We start from the raw sequence: 21,394 nt of genomic DNA, 5'->3' as shown, positions 1-21,394 counted from the left end.
CAGGGTCTCCCCGGGGAGATAAGTGACCCCCCTGACCACGGAGCAGCAGGGACTGCTTGGGGGGGTGACTGCCCCGGGTGTGGCACAGCCCCCAGCACCCGGCTGAGGGGTTATCAGGGGGATTGGCATCACCTGTGGGCAAGGGCCAGGCTCCAGCTGGGCTGCCCAGGGCTCCAGCCTACCCGGCTGTACCCCAACTGCAGAGCAAACCCCGTGCAGCTGCCCCTTATCCTGCAGGATTGCTCATCCTCATTACTCTGAATCCACCCACCTGGGACCCTCCACAACAGAGCAGGCAGTGACCAGTCCCAGCTGCTCCACCGATTCTGCTGGCAAGGGAAGGAGAGGGGAAAAGACCAGGGAAAACAATGAAATTCCAGGATGAAAACCCCACCTGGGCGGCTGGGAGGAGCTGCACAAGGCCACAGCCCCATAACCACCTTTCTTACCCCTTTGTGCTTGCTAAAAGGTGACAATTTTGCTCATACAGGGGTGAAATGGGTACAAGGACATCACCAGTTGAACCATTGAGTTTCTCAGTCACTCACTCAAGTTGCCCATGGGCTCTCATCCTTTCCCCACTGACAAAACAACTCCATGGTGTGATTTACACCAAGACCACAGAAAATATATTGCCAGTCTCCTCTTGCTAGAAAATAGAGGTGATTACCAGCAAGGACCTCTTCAAAGGATAAGGTAGTGTGCTGTAAAATCTTTTATTCACAAACATTAGTAGGGTCTACTCAAAAGCTGGTCTCTGCCTTGCCCTACTCTTTCGTCACTACAGATTAAATCTAATGTTGTTATTTATTTCATTAAGGTGCAAGAATCATGTTGCAAGGAGCTAATAATAGAGACAGCACATGGAAGTCTATGCTTAGATCCCAACTGTTTCTTTAATATCCTGTAAAGAAACATCTTCCAAAGGTAAATAGGGAATATTGGTTCTGCTGGGAAGCCTTGCAGGGCAGGACAGTGTCTCCCTCTCCTTGTAGCAGCCTGGTTGGTCAGATGCATTGGCAAGCCAAGGATAAGTTCCTGCTATCAGTAAAGGTCACAGCACTTAGAGCTGTAAAAGCCCTTTGTAAAGGAGAAACACAGAGCAGGCTGTCCCAGTAACCCAGCAAAAGGCACAGCAAGGAACCCGGATCTCCAGAGCAGGGCACTGAGGGACAGGGACACTGCTCAGCAACGGTGCTGGGGCAAGATCCAAACCCAGCCAGCTCCCACCTTGCTCCTCAGCACGGCTGGTTTATTTAGCTGAGCTGTTCTCAACCCAGGGTTAACAGACACCTCAAGGTCAGTCCACAGACTACATCCAAAAGGTTGGCAAAAGCTGACAGAAAGGATACCACAAAGGAACCTTTGTGTGTGCAGCTTCTGAGGACCTTCCAGGACAGTTGTGGGGCCCAGAAATCAAAAGTCTGAATGTCACCAAGTTAGCTGCTGCCAGCAGACAAACAAGTCACAAGAGTTTAACAGAAACATGGGTTTCTACCTTTAGCTACAGATTTATTTCCTGACTCTGCCAGGCAATTCATCACCAGCGAAGTTTTGATTAGTGCTGGAGGGAAAAGGAGAATTTACAATCCAAATTCCAGCAGCTGCCGGTACACTCATTCACATGAACTTTGGAGAGGCAACATTTCATTGAAATTCTCCATTTTACGAAGAAAGCTGGAGCAATTTCCTTGCAGGAAGAAGATGCTGCTGCAAGGAGACAGATGCTGCTCCTAATTTTCAGCAACGCTTTCACGTAAGACCAAAATATTTGGCACAAAACACCCGATTAAAGAAATGCCATCACTGATGGCAGATGGTCCCTCTCATCCCAGCCTGCTAACGTTGGGTGTAATCTGCTTGCAAACACAGCACGGGCGTGTTTTCCAGATGAGCAACCTTTATGTAAGTTTTCATTGCCCTTATTTCAGTTTGTTAACAAACACCATTGTTATGAGCAAACAGCCTGATTGCAGTGTTATCCAGTGAACCCCACCCCTCCAGCAGCTGGAAATATCAGCAGAATGGTCTGTGCCCCTCCCCTCCACCTGCTTAAAACATCTACTTTTAAGCTGCTCATACCATCAGGAGCCTGGAGGAAGCTTTGGAAAAACCTGACTTAAGGCTGTGGCACTAAATTGCAGCAGGACTTTTGCTATGGAAAAGGCTTTGGGAAATAGTCCAGGCAGCAGGTTGCTCACCTTTTAACTTTAGAACAAACCAAATTCAATCCCCTATTGATTTGCTCAGTACCTTTCCCCCAGCAGGAACTCCCAAGGATCCTCCTGTCAGTTTACTCAAGTGTAACCCTATGAGTATGAAACCAGGACTTTCTTCAAGGAAGTTGCACTTGTATAAAACCCTTTGAACAAAGCCCTGCACTTGCCAAATAGTGGCTGCTCGTTATGAAAGAGAGTTTGTTTAACAAAACAAGTGAATACGTGTCCAACTGCCTTTCTCTTCCTCTCTGCTGGCTGAGGGACAGAATTCAGGAGGCCAAGACGACTGCTTTGCTCCCTGAAGTAGCAACATTCACTCAAACCTGGGACAGTGCTAACACAGGGCATTAAGGCTCATTCCAGGCATTTCAGAACTAGCCAGGTTCCCTAGACCCATCCCAAGGGGATTTGTAAAAAAAAAAAATTATATTAAAATCACTTTTTTTCTACTAATTCTCAGAGTCTCTCAGTAAAAATTATAAAACAGTGTCACAGATTTGCTTTTAAAAGATGCTCCCTTTCACCACCAGATGTGAATAGGCAGCATTTGGATGCTTTGAAGTGTTTTTCAGAGAAGCAAGGCAGGCTGGCCTTCCTGCACTTGTCAAACACACAGTGCCTGGCTCTTAACAAGCTTCCAAGAGCAAAACAATGATGTTCCCACTCTGTCAAGCACTGAAAACATGCAGGTGCAACTTGTTCCAGCTGGGGTTAGAATTTAACAGGCCACATTATCTTCATTTCAACCCTCATCCATATAAATCCTCCAGCCACCTGCAGACGCTGGGAAATGCTCAGCATCTGGTCTTGGTTCATCTGAGTAAATTACCCAGTATTTGTAGAGAGGAGGCAGTGGAAGGAATGATCATCACCAAGGAATAGCAAGAGGAGAGGTGGGGCTAGGACACAAAGTCTGTGTGATGGGCATCAGGCTACATTCCCTACAGCACAAAACATGAAGAAAACAAGTCTACATAAGGTGCTCACTCCACCTTAGGTACACAAAGGTTTTGAAATTCCACACTGCTGCAGATCTTCACTACCAATTTCCTCCAGTGGCCCAAATAACGTAGGTGATCTATGAAACCTCTGCAGCAACTGGGCTGTGGAAATAAAGACAACGGAATAAACTTCATAGTTTTTATTCTGCAAAGCAATATGCACATCTTACAAACACAAAATTAATCTAGGAGAGAAATGTCATTTCCAAATCAGCTATTAACCATCATGCAACAAGACAAGTGAAATGTAAGAACAAAACAAAACAAAACAGCCATCTTTAACCCTACAATCACCTGCAGAGGGTTGAAACCAAGGCTCAGATTTTCTATGTAATGCCAAAGAAAACGCAAAAGAAAACGGCAGCTTTCTAAGAACAAGAAAACACGTACAAATAGAATCAAAACTGATTCAAGTCATAGTTAAAAAGAAAAAAGAAAACAAAAAAAGGAAAGATCAATATGATCTGAACTTTAATATTAAGTTTTAACTCTTCTGTTTGGCTGCATTTAACTTTGTACACCGCGCCTAGGAACAATCCAATACTCCTCAGTATTACAGCACGTCCACCTGGTGGGACACTCTCACCTCTCTGCTGCAATACAGGGGTATAAAGGGATAAACTAAGGCCAAAAATACAACTCTCTAACATCTTCCCTTTTGCATTTGTGGGTCACAATCTTAGTACTTCTGGGGGCTTCAATACAGTGGGTGAGAAGTTTTCGAGGAGGTTCCTTTAATTGTCAACTAGCAAAGCCAGATTAAAAAACCAAATCTCTTTTCCCCAGCAGACCAAATTCCAGTTTGGACATTTGGAGTTTGATTTTTAATTTTGTGAAAGGGAAAGGATTTGGCTTTGCTTTTCTAAAGGAGTCACATTACACTGGGTGTTTTCTAGGTATTTCCAGAAATACGTCCCCCCCCTCAATCCACTTCCTATTTCCTGCCTTTGGTCCCCAGATCAAGCCACCCTTGTAGGCAACTCTCAAAGTCAGTATTAACACAGAAGGCTGGGCATGGGTGCATTAGGAACTGTTTTCAGGAGAAGCTGTCTACCTGTTTGACTCCTCTGACTCATTTCAGGGAAGCAGCATTAGCCCATAGCAGCATCAGGAGAAAACTGGAAGCTTCGTTTTGTCCCTAGACTTCAAACTAGGCCATGTCTAAAGCTCTGCCTTAACATCCCTGGAGAAAACATGTTAGTTAATACCACTTAAGTAACTGAAACTCTATAAGGAAACATGTTCTGAACAAAACTGTGACTCTTTCGCTTCAAACACTCTTAAGACTCGTGAAGTTACTGAAGTCCCACACACACAGCCCAGTGGATACCAATCAATGGTGTCTGTAGGTAACAAACTGAGAATTTTATGCCAGCATAGTTGAGACTATGAGATTCTGAGTTGGCTTTTTTCTTTTGTGTAGTTTAGAGCAAAAGGAGGAGGAAAAAAAAGCCTGTGGGTATGAACGCAGACCTGTTACACTGATGAGAAAGCTGAGAGACGATGAAAGGTCAATTAAGGCAACCAGTGAGATTTTAAAAGCAGTGGTGGAAATGTCTGCAGGAGGACCCTGACTCCTGAAATCAAGGAGGCTACTCAATAAGGAACCAGAAAGAAAAACAGCAAAAGGCAGAATGGGAAAGGGAAGAAATGCACAGAATAAAACCTGGGATTTAAGAATGGACACAGAGAACAGAAAGTGTTTGACTGTGTGGTTTCTTTGACCTTAATCACAACAGCCCTGCTCTTCTTGTCATTTTCCCCTGAGTGGACAGCATTAAATGGGAATGGGACAAAGCCAATCAAAGGGTCATTTTAGCTGCCCTTCGGAGATGGATGGAGAGTCCCAAAGTGAAGCTCTGTAACAGACTATGGGATTTCTTTTCCTTTCATTATTTGCACTTGCCCAAGGCTGTGCAGAGCCCTGACAGACTGTTAATACAATACATCTTTTTATTAAGTTTCACTTTCTAGAAAAAAAAAAAAAAAGAAGTTTACAGAAAGCTGCTCTGCAGCAGAGACACACAATCCTGGCTTGAGGGCTGTGGATGGGAGGCCAAGTGGAAAGTTTTCCAGATAGTCTCTGTGCTGACTGGTTCTCTGGCATTCAGCAAGCCAAATGAAAAAAAAAACCAAAAAAAACCCCAAAAAATAAATTACAAAAAAAAAAATCAATCAGTACTTTTCAGTAAGAAACATTTTAAAATGGGACTTCACTTCTTAATTTTTTTACTATGAATAAAAGCACAAGTTTGTCCTAAATACAGCACTATTAAAATGTGAATATGTTTCTTTTTTTTTTTTTTCAAAAAAAAAAAAAAGAAAAAAAAATTCTAAAATGTTGATATCTTTTCTTGCAAGCAAGGAGCAAATGGAAGAAAGTATTAGGCCACACAAATACACATTTAAGTCATGTAGTAGATTGGTGGCTTTGGAAATGCAGTATTATATCAAAGGTGCATACTGTTTCAAACACACTGTACATATTGGGCAAAAAAAAAAAACAAAAACCAAAGATCTCTTGGTTTGTTTGAGACACTTGCAAAGGCATCTTAACCTGCCCAGATGCAGCTAGACAAAAATATCTTGCTCTGACTATAAGTAGCCATATCACTAAACATATCTACACAAACATTCCGCTATGTCCACAGGGAAAGACTGAAGGTTTCCGGCCGCACTACGATGCGGAACAAGTGCATCCTCTGACCTAGTCTGAATATACTTTTATAAATATGTACAAATCAATTACAGGCACTTGAAATGTCTTTGGTTGGAATAAACCAACATTGCAAGATAATGTATTCACAGAGTGTCAAGACCCATTCTGGGTTCAGCAGGCAATGATTACGGTTCTCAGTCGTTCTCGGTAAAAGGAGAGGATGGATTATGCTTCTGACAAAGCAACCTGAACAAAAGAGAAAGAAAACATTTAATTAAAGGCAAGTTCTTAATCCTGTTACAGTGATATTACTTATCTCTGTGCAGCTGGCATATCTGTGCTTGCCTTTTCAAAGAACCTTGGGAAGTCTAACTTGGAAAGGAAATCAAAGTAAGTCTGAAGGTGTTTTGTACTCAGCATAATCAATAAAATTAAAAAACTCAAACCATTCAAACCCAAAAACCCAAACCAGCTTATTCTACAAAACATCATTAAGATCAAAAGGTGTCAACAATGGCTTTCTACTTCACAAGTTAATAAATTTAATATTTAATCCTTCGAGCAAAGTGCAAATCCTCCAATGCACTACTGAACAATGACTGCTTCAATAGCTTTGTTATTGTTTTTAATTAAATTCTGATTAACAACCATTAGAAGTATGTATCATGTTTTAGTCAAAGCTTTCAGCCTGTTGTGATAAAAGATAAATAGAACTACTCAATGCCATCTATTCAGTGCTTCACACAAAACAGTTCAAGTAACATCAGAATTATGGCAGAAGAGCTGCAGCCCTGCACTTACTGAGCTGCAATAATCCACTTCTGTGGGACAGAAATCTAATTCTTAGGATGTACAAAGCACATACATGCCTTTTGTAGCACCCACCTATACTATCCACAATGAAACACCCATGTCTCTTTGGAAGGCCATTAAATCTACATCTCCAGAGACAAGAAAAACCAGTCTGTCCTGTGTAAAAAACATCTTCTGTGTTTTCTTATCAGAGTCAATATTTTATTACCACCCAGACTCACCTTTTCAGAGCAGAATTCTGTATTGCTTTGCCTCAGTTTGCTTGGTCTGCCTTTAATAACTGCATAGCAGAACATTGTAATCACCATCACAAAAAGGAAGTAACTGGTGTGCATGAGATGCAGGTTTATTAGGGAGCGATCATCCTGCACAGAGAATTAAAACCATTTACTGACAGAGCACCAAAGGTTGGCATTTTATATTAAAGCAATAATTATCAGATCAACACGGAAATTACTTCATGAATCAAGTTTCCCCCCTTTATGCAGCTGGTGTAGTAATGAAAGCGATTCCTAATTGTGGCACAAAGAGCCAAAATGTTCCTTGTGTTAAAAACCTGTGTTATAGATCTTTTCCCAAATACTGGCAGAGGCTTTTAAATGATTTCAAAATATAAATGTTATTAAGAGCTGTGAGGCACATGGAGATTACATGAAGACCATCACTGGGGGCAGAGCATTCCCAGCTCTGTCTCAGCCCTACATAATAAACCAGCACTGAACATGCCTATTTTAGGATGTGAACAGAACCACATTCAATTAAAACAGAGCTAAGCATTTATCCAAAATAACACATAGAAACACCCCAGCACTTACATCTGGAACTATAACAGTTAGTTTGGGATTTAAAGCATGATACACTTTTCCGATTGCTCCTTTGTAACACCAGAAAGGGTTATAATCTTGTGCATATTTGGTGTTAGAGTCCCTTGCTGTGGTGAAGATCTTGTACCACAGGGTAGCATTGCTGTATGTTTCAGGAACACAATGTGGTGGCTGACTGCAGAAAAAACAGAAATAATTAGCACCCTGAGCACATTCTCCATGTTCAGTAAGGACAACTTTTACTGCCCTCTCAAAACCCGGTTTTAATTTGGACCTTCCAAAACAACAGCAAAACCCAAAGCCTAACCAAAAGGGTCTATAAAAACCATATGATTCCCATACTAAGATTAGACTTTAACTGCATGTTGTTCCAGTAAGTCAACATCCCACAGCTTAATTGGGAAAACACTGGTTTTCATAAGGCTTCACACATGTTAATCTATCTGGTGGTTCTCCAGGTTGGGTTGAACAGTGTCAGGGAATCCAGACAAAGGGAAACTATTTTATGGAAGGTCTGTACCTGCTGGGGCAGGGGCATGGCAGCACAACAGCATTTTGCTGATTTCTCAGCAGGGAAGAGGATAAGAACCTTAGGGTCAAATCTTATCTCTCACTCAAGGCAGTGACACTAAATTATAGGGTATCTTTCTTAAATCTCCATGGATTGTTTTGCTGCCAGTGAAGTTTAGGTAGCACGTTGAAAGGCATGTTTAAAAAACATGCTATGGTTTAAAACACCCTCAGAAAAATCTAGTGCTGCTAAAAGACAGCAGAAGTTCCAAGACAAATGTTTTACTGTGGGGGAAGGAGGGAAGGTACATAATTTCCACGGTCAACAGGAATGTTCATCAGGAACTAACATCCTCAGAGATCCAGCTGAGGAATTAATCACCCAGGAACCAGTCTGGGAAGGAGTGTTTAAAAAGCACTTACACAGTGACAGGAAATACATTGCTGGCTGCTGTCACAGTCATGCAGGTTGTGAACACGACCTGCTCGCAGTGGCCATGAAGAACACAGTCATCTGAATTCCAGGCAGCTGGCAGGGTGAATGTAATATTTATTTCCTCATGGGATTCTCTGCCTTTGAGAAAGAGAGAAAGAAAGCTGGTTTTGGTTCACAAAAGTATCTGAGCAACAATCACCAGGATAAGGACAACACACAAAGGACTAAGGCAGCAACCACCACCCTGAATCTGTACCTTTGAAGTCATCCCGGATCTTTACTAGCAACAAAGAGAGCAAAAACAAAGTTAAAAACCAAAACAAACTACAAAAACCCCAGCTGCTGATCTTTCTAATCTCTCCTGCCCCAGAAGAACTGGGGTCACTAAGCTCCTTTCAGAAATTAAAAACTATTTATAAGTGAACTCCTGCATGTTTCAGAGAACTTTATTAGAAAGTAAAATCTTTAGATCTTTAGCCTTTCTCCTCTTAAAAACTTCGTTCCACATTTGTTTTTTCTGATGCTCACTTTTCAAATTGGAGGTATCTGTGTAGACAAAAAGGTACCAGCAGACACTGGACTGCAGATAAAGTCATGTACAATAACTCCACGTGGATATATTCAGACTCAAAATAAATCCAGGCTGCTGGAAATGGAACTTGCATTTGATAGCTCTTAAAGCAGCAACAAAATAACAACAGGAAACACAATAATATAGATTTGCAGCTATGGGCAATGTCTCTCCACAGGTCTCTCAGGTTCAAGACTCCTTCAGGGATTATTATAAAATGCAACCCTGGCTAAAAGCTAAAATTCAGTGAGGTTCTATTATCAATTTCCACTAATTTTCTAAAAACTCCTGTCAAAACTTACTGGTAGGCAGCCACACAGCAGACTGGTCATTCCCCACCACAGAAACTGTAATCATCTTATCTGTTGCTGTTTGTGATATTAAAGCTTATTCACTTATGTGTTTTAGATAAACCACATTTTTTTAGACAACATGATACTTGCTCTCTAATGTATATTTGTCACTGCCTTTAAAATGTCAGTTAAGGACCTGAAGATGTATCAAGACAGATCTGAATACAGTCACTTTACAAGCTTTTGCTGTTTGGAATTCTGTTGGCTTAAAAATTACCTTCCATTGTCATTAGGTTAATCATTTAAAACTGCAAAGACTGATCTGGGTCCATCTGCAGGTTCTTTGCCACTCTGAATGCAGGGAAGAGTTCTTCTAACAAACAAGTAAGGGGTTCTACACAGGAATTTACTCACAACATCTCTGTTGTACACAAAAGATTTATATACCAATAATTAGCTGGTGAACTTTGATTATACAGTTAGCATTCAAATGATAGAAGCATTTAAATCACATATTTGGGTTGGAAGGGAAAATTCAACTCATTCCACGCCCCTGCCATGGGCAGGGACACCTTCCACTATCCCAGGCTGCTCCAAGCCCTGTCCAACCTGGCCTTGGACACTTCCAGGGATGGGTCAGCCACAGCTTCTCTGGGCAACCTGTGCCAGGGCCTCACCAGCCTCACAGGGAAGAATTTCTTCCCTAATATCCAATCTAAACCTACTTTCTTTCACCTTGAAGCCAAGCCCTCTTGAAATGAAAAAACCTCTAAGAGCCAACTGTAAACTGAATTTTTAAAAGGTCCAGTCTTGCATACCTGAAAGTCCAATTTGGTGCCCAAAAATTGTGGAGCTCAGATGTGTGACATTGCGAGAATATCCTCCAAATGGTCTGAGTGGGTCCAGGGTCAGTGTGATGGTAACTGAGATGTTTATTGGCCCAGAGTCCTCCAGAGTCTGTGGGGACTGTGTGGAAGATCTCGCCTGCCCACTGGTCACGGTGCTCTCTGGAGTTGTGGTATCGTTGATGAGATGCTTCAAGGTTTCATTCTCAGATATACAGAAGTCCAAGTCATTAAACCTCAGGAGGAAAGTATTCCAGTCCTTAAAACAAACACAGAGATTTCAACCAGATGAGCCAGTTTCTGCTGGCTGCCACCTCTGGGGAGCTGTGCACGCCTTGAGAGGCACCATCCTGCCCTGTTCCAAGCCATTTAACAAAAATTACATGGCTCACAAAGCAAGCACAAACACCACCAGGGCTGTCTCAACAACGGGGCAAGCTGTTTACAGAAGTCAGATGTGTTCAATCCCAGCCACTGCCTGACCACAGCTCAGCACAGCATCCTCTGAACTACAAAGGGAACATCCTAACTTGGTCTGTTCCCACTGTGCCCGGGGTAGGAGCGGTTTCTGGTGAGGTTTCCCTCATTACAGAACAGTCCTGCTAGGTAAGGAGTTCCCCAAAACAGCCAGCTGGCCCAACAGAGCAAGAAACAGGAAGGTTTCTAGACATAGTAGGGAAGATCCATGACAGATGATTTGGGTTCATCCTCAAAATAAAACAAGACTGCCAAACATTGACACCAACAGCCTCTCCCCTATGAAATGAGAGGCAAGAATAAATGAAGACAATCTCCCACAAGACTCTGTGCTCTCCCATAATGTTCTGATTCTGGCCAGGACAGGGGTAATTTTTTGCAGGAGCTGAGTTATGCTATACCACCTCACATCATTGGTGGGGGAAAGAGTGTTCCTTCCAGCTGAGAAAACATGGTGGCAGGAGCTGTCCAGTGTCAGTCCATGTAAATATTTCTTTTCTTACACCTTTTGTCATTAATATTGTTGCTGTTACTGTTTGTTTTGCTATGTCATTGCTGTTTCCAGTAAACTGTTCTTATCTCAACCTGTGATCTTTGCCTTTTGTGCTTCCAGTAGGAGAGGGGGAGCAGGGAACACTCAGTGGGGGCACTGAACATTCCTAAACTACAACACAAGACAGAGTTCTTGGAGGGGAAAAAAATAATCCACTGCTTAGCTCAGGAACCTTTTGTACCCACCTCTGTCATTTCTGGTGACTTGATCTCCTTGATTTTGAAGAAATAACCCAGTGTCAGGAAAGCTATTGCCATAGCACTGACACTGATCATAAAGACCACGAGCGGAGGTCGGCTGCTGATGTAAACCTTCAGGTTCTCCAACAGGTTTATGTAGAACATTATTCTGATTGTTCACCTGAAAAGAAAGAATATCACAACAGAGTGACTGGGCTGTGTGCTACAGTGTGGAGGGGCTGGTAGATCACAGCAGACAAAAGTTTGACGACAAGAAATGGAATCATTCGCCGAAGTGAGATTCAATTACATGACTGCACTGTTCACTGAACACAGACTGTGAGCCTTAAATACAGCATAAATCAAAACAAGCTCGACATCACCTTCTCAGCACCTGAAACTGCCAGCTGGGAACAGATTTTAAGAAATGAGGAGAACTTCCAGCACAGCCCAGTATCACTGATAAGAAATAAACCCAGATCTTTCCTTTCCCCACACCCCAAGGCAGGATATACATACACTGTTACACTTGAATTCCAGTGAGGTTTGGATTCACCAAATTACAGTGTGGACAGAGTTGTAACACAGCCCACAGGTCAAACCTTGTATATCCTTTCAAAACTGAGGCTGGAGCCTTAAGGATCCCTCTTTACACCATCCTTAGCCCCAAATGCCTCTACTTTCAAAACAGGATCTGAGAAGCATTTTAGGCTTCTGCATCAAGAATCCTGAGGTCAGAAACACCCTAGGGTGGAGGCTGGAAGACTCTATTTGATTCTTGCAGGATCTAGAACTTTTGCTAGAGTCTGGAAGCAAAGACAGACTTACACATGCTGAGGAAATGTACCGCATCATTAATTTTTGTCCAAAATATAATATCTTGTCTGATTCCACTCCTGAATTTTCACTTACAGAGCAGAAAGAACCAAATTAACTTTACTGTATCAGCTTCCCCATCTCCACTCAAAAGGAAAAGCGAACAGTCCAGTGTTAAAGGGCAGTCTTGTGACATCTACTTGAGAAGGTCTGCAAGGAGTTACTTCAAGCCAACCTCTTATCTATGTCATACCTAAAATCCTGGTTGAAAAGGCTTTTAACCCCAACTGAACTAGAAAGGCAGTAACTGTTCCTACCAATGTGCTGCCTATCTCCAAAATTCATAGGGAAAGGCCAACTTCAGGACCAGCATCTCAGAGAATTCCACACTGCTAGAGTTAATGTTTGAGCATCCATACAGGTCTGGTAACATTTAATTAAGTCAGGGACTCTGCTCCCTGCAGGTCTGGGTGATCCTCACTGACTCTTATTAAAAGCACACAGTTTCATTTAGAATCCAGGTGTAGCAGGGCTGAGGGTGAGAGAGACAGGTTTTGAGAAACAGGGCAAGGGAGGGAGTGATCTTTGATCTGATCTATTGATGTAAAAGAAAACAAAAGAAGGGTAAAGGACAAGCATTGAAACAAAGCCTTTTTCAGATCCTTCAGTATACAATGATCACAACTTCCTTGTGTATACTCAGGATTTTACTGGCAGAAATGCTCCCATTAGTATTAACAGAAGAAATACCGACAAAACCTGCAAAACTGCCCCAGAGAGAGGGAAAAATTCAGCTCACAGAGAAGAGCCCCGAGGTCCTGCAAAGATAACACAACACTGAGTTGTGCCTGCTGACTCTCCCCACACACCTACTTGCTCTCCTGGGTGAAACCTGCTGAGACAGTGCTCTGCAGAGCACAAGACCACGTCCTGGGTTTACTATTTTGCACCATCAACCCATTTTCATCCACTCTGCTGCAAAGACCAGGAAAGCCAGCAAGTTTTTATCAGGGAGAACAACCGGGTGCTGCAAACACCTCTCCAAAAATAACGTGTGTCTCTGAGTGAGAGCACAGCGCAGGGGAAGGGGGGGAAGGAGAGAGGAAAGAAAAGGTGATGATAAATGTGCACCTTACCAGAGCTCCTCTCTTTGTCCCAGAGCAGCTGTGCCACGGCCAAACAGGCCAGTGAAGGTGTCAGAAGGCAGGAATGAGAGGGGAAGGGAGAGCTGGTGCTGGCAGGGATCATGCTGGGGACGATCCGCCCTCCCGCACGTTCTGCCTGTCTTGTCCCTGGCAGCAAATTTCTTAAATGAGCCCTAGTTAAAAATCCCAAACACTCCATCTAGAAACGTTGGAGACACATGTTGAGATGGAAAAAGATCAAAAGATAAACCAAAAGCAGAGTTGTATTCAGTGCTCCCTTCTGAATTTCCTTTTGAAAACACCACAGATGCAGGGTTTATTGCAGCATTTAATCAGAGCTGAGTGTCACTCACAGCACATACAGGGCTGTGAGTCCTTTTTAAAGGGGCTTCCAACAGCTCCATTAGCATGTTTGTTTACCACAGGGCCTAAATTCAGCCATAAAACGGGATGTGCTGAAAAGCACACGCAGGAAAATATTTGGGCTAATATTTTTATGTAAGAGATCACCGGCTTTTAAGTGCCAGTTGCTTAATATGCTCCCATAACTCAACGGCTTTGAAAGCAATTAGAAAATGCTATAAGCCTCAATTTCCGAGGCCTAATATGCCTTTTGAGCATTTGTGAGAGAAAAGGGAACAACTGTGGATTTCAATACTAGAGCTGACATGAAAATAGGAATTGGATATGGTTGGTGCAAACCAGAATGACAAACATTTCCACGCTGCTGCCCGAAGAGCTACTGATTTTTTATCAAAGTACTTAAATAGCATTAATTATTAAAGAATTTGTGAAGCAGATCACTGCAGGTACGTCTAAATGTATATTCCCACTAGATTTTAGGGCTTTCTTAACCTCCTCCTTTCTCTTAGGACCCATGAGAATCACAACACAAACACAATTCTTTTACCAGCTCCAGTTGTAACTAACTCCCTCCTCTGTGTAAACTAATAACTTAAAGACTATGATTTAGACTTTTATTTCTTCTTCACACAGTTAAAAAAAAGAAACCCAATGCTATTACCTCCTGGCAGGTCAGGCAAGTAAGATCAGATTTCACTTTTTAGCCAAATAAATAATTTAGTGAGTGGTTCTAATGACTCTGCTGCCTCTCCCCACTCCGGCTAAGCTTTTTAATACTTGTTAGGCTGACTGGGGAGATTTTTACTGCACAAGTAGCTCAAGTACAACGGGAAGAATGAAAACTGCCAGCCTGGAACATTGGCCACCAGCTCCAAAGTAATTGTTGGGTAGTGAAGGGTGTTCATGGGGACCAAATGCAGAGTTACAGCTGATGGAACTCACTGGGAAACCCTGGACAAGCCCCAGAGATGCTCTTAAATCAGGTCCCACAAAGCCTGGAAATTCTGTTATACAGGTGAAGAGATACAAATGGAAAAGGATAGGATGGAAATATACCAGTTAATCTACCAGAGTCCCAGGGAAACAGAGATTTGGGCAGCTGTCTAAAAAGCAAGAAAATAGTCACGTATTCTGCAATTCGGGGAATTTCCCTCTGGTACAGCTCAAGATCACAGACAGCAACCTCAAAGGAATAACATTTGTAATTCCTCCTTATTCATATATGAAAAAAGGAAATTGCTGAAACAGACAGATGAGGTTTTTTGAGAATAAATTACAAATAAGGAAAATCTTGAAGTCTGTTGCAAAGACCAAAAAGTCAATGAAGTGAGTCACAGCTGAAGTATTAAATTCCCATTTCAGAGCTTAATATCAAAGGAACTGAATTCCTAACAACAATAAAAAAATGTATGCTGTACTAAAGCAGATATTAAAAGCAAAATTGCAGTTGCCAAAAGGAAAAAAACCCACCCAAACATGAATTTTAAAGAGAACAAAATTGTTTGACATTTTTTACCTGTATCTTACCATAATGTCAACTACCATCTTCCCACTAGAAAGCTTAAGATGATGGAATTTCCTTATAAATAATTCCCATTCTTGTTGTGCATGTAAAGATATTCAGTCTAGAGGAAGGGTTTAAATACAAAACCACCACTGAAATATCTTAAGGAAGAAAACTGTGGGTGGGAGGGAAGGGCACAGGCAGCACTGCCCCATGAAGACCTCGTATGTTTTCCAAGCCTGAACATCTAACTGCACAGAACAGAGTTTAATCTGAGCTGTGCAGCTCAGTTTATTTATAAATCAATTACATTTTCAAAGATGCCCCATTACCAGCAGTACAATGGGGTTAGGAAATGGGTCACATCAGGGTTAACCACTTTGAATGAGAATAATGTTGCTGCCAGAAAAATATTTACTAACACAAATCAATCCAAGGGTGATTTTCTTAGCAAACCATCCCTAAATAACATGCAAACAAAGCAGTGCTGTTCATCTCAAATTAAAGTGCCACTCATTTCAGAGCAGTAAACAGCAGCAGGTACCAAAATTACCTTTAATTTTGTTTTCTTCTCTTCAAATCGAACTTGGTGTCCAACACTGAGAAAACTAAGAGAGTGAAGCAGAACAGATCCCAGGTGTGTGAGCTGGGAAGTTGGGGTTGGAGCTGGGATAAACAAATGACATGGACATGGGACTGAAGGCACCCTCAGCAAGTCTGGCAAGGACACCAAGCCGTGTGGAGGGAAGGGATCCCATCCAGAGGGCTCATGAGGTCCAACAAGGCCAAGTGCAAGATTTACTTGGGGGGATATCTGATATCTGGGGGGAAATCCTTTTAGGAAGCAGATAAAGACCATGTGGGATGAAACTGTACAGCCTAAAATCTCTGTCAGCAGCAGAAGGGCAGGCAGGAAGGAGGAATTCATCCTAGAGGAACAAAAGGAGGGGAATCCTCCAGAGCAGAGCACTACCTCTGTCCAGCTGAGCCTCTTCTCCTGTTCTTCACTGTTAAAATATACACCAAAGTAAACAACCTTCCAGTAAATGCCACTGGACTTCTCCACAACACAGAGGAAGAGAAGTGACTGGGGTGTGTGGAGGAGGGTGAAACCTGCTGAAAACATCACCTTGGATTCCTGAATCCACTGCAACCGAACACAACCAAAAGATCTGCAGCCAGATGTGCACAAACACATCTCCTCCCCCAGGACTGCTCCAGGAGAAAGCTCCTGAGTGGGAGATAACAGAGGATTGGCTCAAACCAGACAGTGGCTTATCAGTTTTCTGAGCTATTTTATTCTACAAATAAAACTCCCCATATTTCCCTACAGCCTGGAAGCAGAAATTGTGGCAGAAAAACGGCCTGGCCCTTTGCATATGCAAAGAGCACAGGTAGAGGACACTGAACAGGGCAGAACAAGAGTGAGAATGTCACCTGTTGAAAAGGACATTCCTTCCTGGTGTTCTTCTGATAAATAATAAATATGGAAGTGGATTATTAACAAAAGCCTGAGAGCCTGGGGACTCGCAAGAACAGAATGAAGCAAAATGCTTCATACTTGCATGAAATGTTTCTCTCCAGCCCTCAAAACCCTTTTCAGAGCATAATTAAGCATTTCAGCGTCCCCAAGAGCTCCATGAACAGCAAACGTTTCAGTTCTGCCCATAAAACAAAGCCAAGGAAGTAATTTGGTCGGTTATAGCAAATTTTAAAGACCAAATTGATGCTGAATTTCAAACACCCATGTTTCTGACTTTAACTCTCTATAAAGACAGAAAAGTTACTATAAAAGGCAGGTGACTTAAAAAATCAAATGGAAAATATGTGGATCACCCATTACTCAACCTGTGTATGACAGCCCCTCCCAAAAAATACGTGTTGTAGCTCAAAATGTCTGTGGTGGATTTACCACAAGCACCTGAACTCTGTGCCAGCTGCTGCTCCTGGGACAGCAAAGCTGATTTTCATTTCCCACTTGAAGAAAAACTGATGCAGAAACAGACAAATCCAAACAAGCTCTAAATATTTTTTTTAAAATACTAGGAGTTTAAAAAAAAAAAAAAGAATCAGCAAAGGGTTATAAGTTAAGAAGTTATAAGTTAGGAAATATAAATAATGTGAGGAAGCCTTTTTTCACTGGTCCAATGAACTCTGAATTCTGACTTTTGTTAAAACAGCCAGCTGTAAAATCAAAATGAACCTTACCTCTGATTGAAAATACATATTTTGGTGCCAAACTTGAAAAGGGCAAGCGAGCCTATGCCATGGGGACGAGGACACTTCCATATAGGAAGGTATATGGGCATTTTTAAACCTTCCAACTTCTACAAGCCAAAGTCATGACTTACAACGTGACTTACCATAATCTAAATAATACAGACTACAATAAAATATACAATAATAGACTGAAGGGCTTTGAAGTTGTATCAAAAATTATATTCTGGTTACTGCTGCTTAGCAAGAGAACCTGGGAGAGGAAGGCAAAAGTAAAGTTATGTTGTTTTATAGGATCTTTAAAGACCCATGAGAAATTAAATTCTGTGTATACTGTACTGACAATGGCCAAACAAATACAGGACATCTTTAATCAAGAAATATGTAAATGCTCACTAACAGTTTAATAATCAGAAACTGGTTGAGTGCCCAGTTTAATAAGGTTAATTGCTGACTTCTTTAAAGCCACCTGTCAAGGAATGTGGTACCAAATTCAGCAGTGAAAGTGCAGAGAAATGCTAGAAAAAGGTTCTTCAGCCTGTAATGAGAACTGTAAGGAGACAAGGATGCAGAGAGATACACAGCTTGAATCCCAAGCAGAAAATGACTGACAAGTGGAGGAAATGGCAGCTTTGGGGAATGGCAAAATAAAGAGCTCTGGGTGTAGAAAGAAGGTAATTCTGGCTGTGTGAGACAAGCAGGAAAGCAGCCAGTAGCCACTTATGAAAATAGAAACAACAGCAAAAACAACTGAAATAAGGGACCTGGGCAACAGCTGAAATATGAAGGTTATGGCAGTAATATTATCATGTCACATCAGCAATATTATCACTTCACCCCCACTGCTCAAAGGAAACAGGACTTTATTTTGCTCAGCCCAAACTCCCGTAGGTGAGCTCAGTTTCCATTTTACAGATAACTAACAAAAACCGACATGCTAGGACACCAGTTTTCTTCCAAAACAAAACTTGGGAGTTCTGAGTCCTGGGAACCAGCTTTATTCACAGGTCAGGACGGTCTTCTCAAAGAGAAAATAAACTCCCACACATACTTGCTTTTGGCAAGGGCAGCTTTGGGAAAAGCAACAGAATTCTGACACCAGCGAGTTTCATTAATACCCAGTTTAGGACTCGTTTGATAAAACAGCTTCATTTCTGCAAAACCTCCTATGCTATTTAATAAAAAACGAGATGATCACAGGTGACAGACCTGCAGGATCAGGTCGGGGGGTGTTCCAGGAGGGAGCTGCACACAGGGGGCTGGACGTGCCAGGCTCCTTCTCCCCTGTCTCTCCGGGCTCATCCGGCTCACACTAAGGGCACCAAGGTCTGTTTGTTCGTGCCCTCGGATGCTCCCCGGTGCTCACAGAGCACAGTGACTATTTTGTCTTATCAGGCGGCATTTCAAGTTCTTGTCTTTCAAGTGGAAGAGAAGAATCGCATTCCACCGGCCCCGAGCCACTCCTCAAATCGAGGGAGGTAACAAAGCTACCAAGGGCTTAATCCTCTCCGATGGGACTAAATCTGGGGTCAGGGAGCATCATTCAGCCCCGCAGGCACAATTCAATGTTATCTCGCAATTCAATACGATCTCTGCTCAGTCTGCCTACAAAAGTTATCCCTGTCCCGGGCACACCTGCTGACCAGGATCTGGATTGCAGCCACCGGCTGATTCCCAGGGACCGGAGGGGGATGGAAGCGGCAGCAACTCACCGGATGAAAGTCGAAACATTTTGTATGTGCAGCCTAAAAGCTCAAGGATTAGTGCGTTATCTCCTGGAAGTCAGCCTTTATAAAAACGCAGTAATGATTTACCACAGCAGGCCCGGCCGTGAGAGGGTCTCTCCTTCCACGACAGCTTCTCCTTCCAATCGCAAAAAGTTCATGGAAGTTCGACGAGGATGTGGAGAGCAATCCTTAATGAATCCCTATCTACACTCCAGGATTGTCTAACAGGGAAAATTACACCGCCAGAGCTAATCCCGCCAATACATTTTCCCCAGAGAAGACAAATTCTTAAACAGCAAACAAAGGGAAAAGGAGGGGGAAAAAACACAACCCAACACCCAGCTGTGCTGTAATCTGTTCTCTCCAACCTTTCCCGACGTGTCCACACCCGCGATTCCGATACATAGTTTGAATTTAACAGGGGGGATGTAGCAGCCATGTTCCTAGGCATGATGCACCAGAAATTTTATTATTAAAGACGTCATGAGATCATTAGTCAAGTTAAACCCCAAAAGAGTAAAAGAGGATGAAATAGAAGTACGTAGCGAATAGGGAAAAAAATTAAAAAAAAAAAAAAAGAGGAAAAAAAAAAAGGCGCAACCAAACAAAAAACCCCTAATGTAGGAATCACTATTCAGAAGCTATTTTGAAACGGAAATACAATGCTACTGAAATTACTCTTTTTTTGCCTTTTTTTTTTTTTTCAGGTACGACGCCACACAAAGTTCAAGCTAACGGACCCCGTTCAAAAATAATTATTAATAATAATTTAAATAATAAAGCCAAGTCAAGGCTAAAATCCACGAGGCTGAGCCAAACCACAGCCAAACCAACCCGCCCGGCCCAGAGCCCGCTCCCGGCACCGGCGGGACCCCCAGGACCCCCCACCCACCTCCGCCAGGCCGCGGGGCCGCCCCCGTCCCCTCCTTACCGGCGCCCCGGGCCGGGCGGGGCTCAGAGGCGGCGGCGCTGCCGAGCGGGCGGGCTCTGCACCATCGTCCTGCCCGGCCGGGGGGGAGAGGCCGCTGCCCGGGCAGAGCCCGGGACAGACACACGGAGCCCGGGACAGACACACGGAGCCCGGGACAGACACACGGAGCCCGGGACAGACACACGGCCGGGCCCGCCCCCGCCGCCGCTTCCGGGGCCGCAGCCGTGACCCCTCACCCGCCGGGCGGGCCGACGGTGGCGCGGGGGGGACAAGATTGCGGCGGCGCCGGCAGCGCGGGAGGAGCCGGCGGCGGGCGGGGCCCTGGCAGCGCCTCCGACCGGGAAGGGGCTCGGGAATGGCTCCACGAGAATGGGCTCCACCGGGAATGGGCTCGGGAGCGGCACCGAGCAGGAACAGGCCCCGGGAGCGGCTCCGCCGAACCTTGTCGGGGTTCACCGCCTTGTCCCCTCAGGCCGGTGCAGCCCCGCTCCTCCCTCCCTCACGACACTCCTCGCCTTCTCCAGCCGCTCTTCGCCCCCTTTTCCAACGAAAAACTTCCAATAAAAACTACCCAAAACATCTCTTTTCTTTTGTTCGATAGTTTTCTAAAGGTGGCCAATACCTTGAAGGGTTCGGGGTTAAATACTTAGAGCAAAGGGCGTAACAGAAGAAACCGTCATCATAACCGTCATTAATATTTATCATTATAATGATCAGTAATAACAGTAATATTAATATAATGGTGATATAATTAGTATGGTGACGATTATGCTGTTCACAGGAGGATAATGTGAAATCTTTTCCCCGGGAGCTGTAACACCGGAGTGATTCCAGGGAAGCACAGGTATGGTGTGGGGATAATGGGTGAAGGGACAGAGCCGGGCTCTGCCAGGAATTGGTACTTTAGGAGGGTAAAACTAAATAGTTTCCTGAACTTCGTGCCTTCAAAGATGTCCAAGACAGCCCTGAATTAATGACTACTAGTCACAGTCAGTGCCTCCTCCTGCCCGAGGCCTGTGGAAGGCAGGAGGTAGCACAGTTGGCAGCCTCTCAGACAGCAAAAAAATCATCCTGTAAAAAACACCAGTCCTGTACACACCTGGCTGCAGATCCAGGACAAGGACGTGTTCACCTCTCACGGGATGCCCGGATGAAGTGCCCAGCTGTCGGGTCTCCTGTGGCAGCCACTCGAGCGTCTGAGCCTCCAAGGGTCAGACGGAAAAACGCTCCTTGTGCCCCCAACCCTCTCAACCCCCGTTTCCAAACCGCTGTTCAGCAGCACCAGCTGTACCAGCATCTGCCAGTGCCTCC

The 21,394-nt window shown here is 43.6% G+C and overlaps 1 protein-coding gene across 2 annotated transcripts; it reads right to left on the bottom strand.

The window, feature by feature from the left end:
* Positions 1-3,345: 3,345 nt before the first annotated feature.
* On the bottom strand, positions 3,346-21,318 carry TMEM248 (transmembrane protein 248). 2 transcript variants are annotated; one of them, XM_051809764.1, is made up of 7 exons: positions 21,183-21,318; positions 11,387-11,561; positions 10,145-10,430; positions 8,450-8,600; positions 7,508-7,691; positions 6,914-7,057; positions 3,346-6,125 (listed from the first exon to the last, which is right to left on the bottom strand). In XM_051809764.1, the coding sequence occupies exons 2-7, from the start codon at positions 11,543-11,545 to the stop codon at positions 6,105-6,107; spliced, it is 945 nt and encodes a 314-aa protein (XP_051665724.1). In that variant the 5' UTR covers positions 11,546-11,561; positions 21,183-21,318; the 3' UTR covers positions 3,346-6,104. The 2 variants fall into 2 exon arrangements, with proteins under 2 accessions (XP_051665724.1, XP_051665725.1); XM_051809765.1 differs by lacking the exon at positions 21,183-21,318 and adding an exon at positions 20,084-20,229.
* Positions 21,319-21,394: the final 76 nt, after the last annotated feature.

The sequence above is a fragment of the Manacus candei genome, unplaced genomic scaffold (genome assembly GCF_025592945.1).
Source record: "Manacus candei isolate 608988 ecotype Guabito, Panama unplaced genomic scaffold, ASM2559294v1 h1tg000076l, whole genome shotgun sequence".
NCBI classification, from domain to species: domain Eukaryota; kingdom Metazoa; phylum Chordata; class Aves; order Passeriformes; family Pipridae; genus Manacus; species Manacus candei.
This window is presented reverse-complemented; position numbering and strand designations above follow the sequence as displayed.

Bases quoted from the DNA above. Each gene is read 5' to 3' on its own strand.
- TMEM248 (XM_051809764.1), bottom strand. From the start codon at position 11,545: ATGTTCTACATAAACCTGTTGGAGAACCTGAAGGTTTACATCAGCAGC. The intron at 8,601-10,144 runs GTATGCAAGACT...TCTTTCTCAAAG, and splicing joins GCACCAAATTGGACTTTCAG to GCAGAGAATCCCATGAGGAA. The intron at 7,058-7,507 runs GTAAGTGCTGGG...TTCTCTGTGCAG, and splicing joins TAACTGTTATAGTTCCAGAT to GATGATCGCTCCCTAATAAA.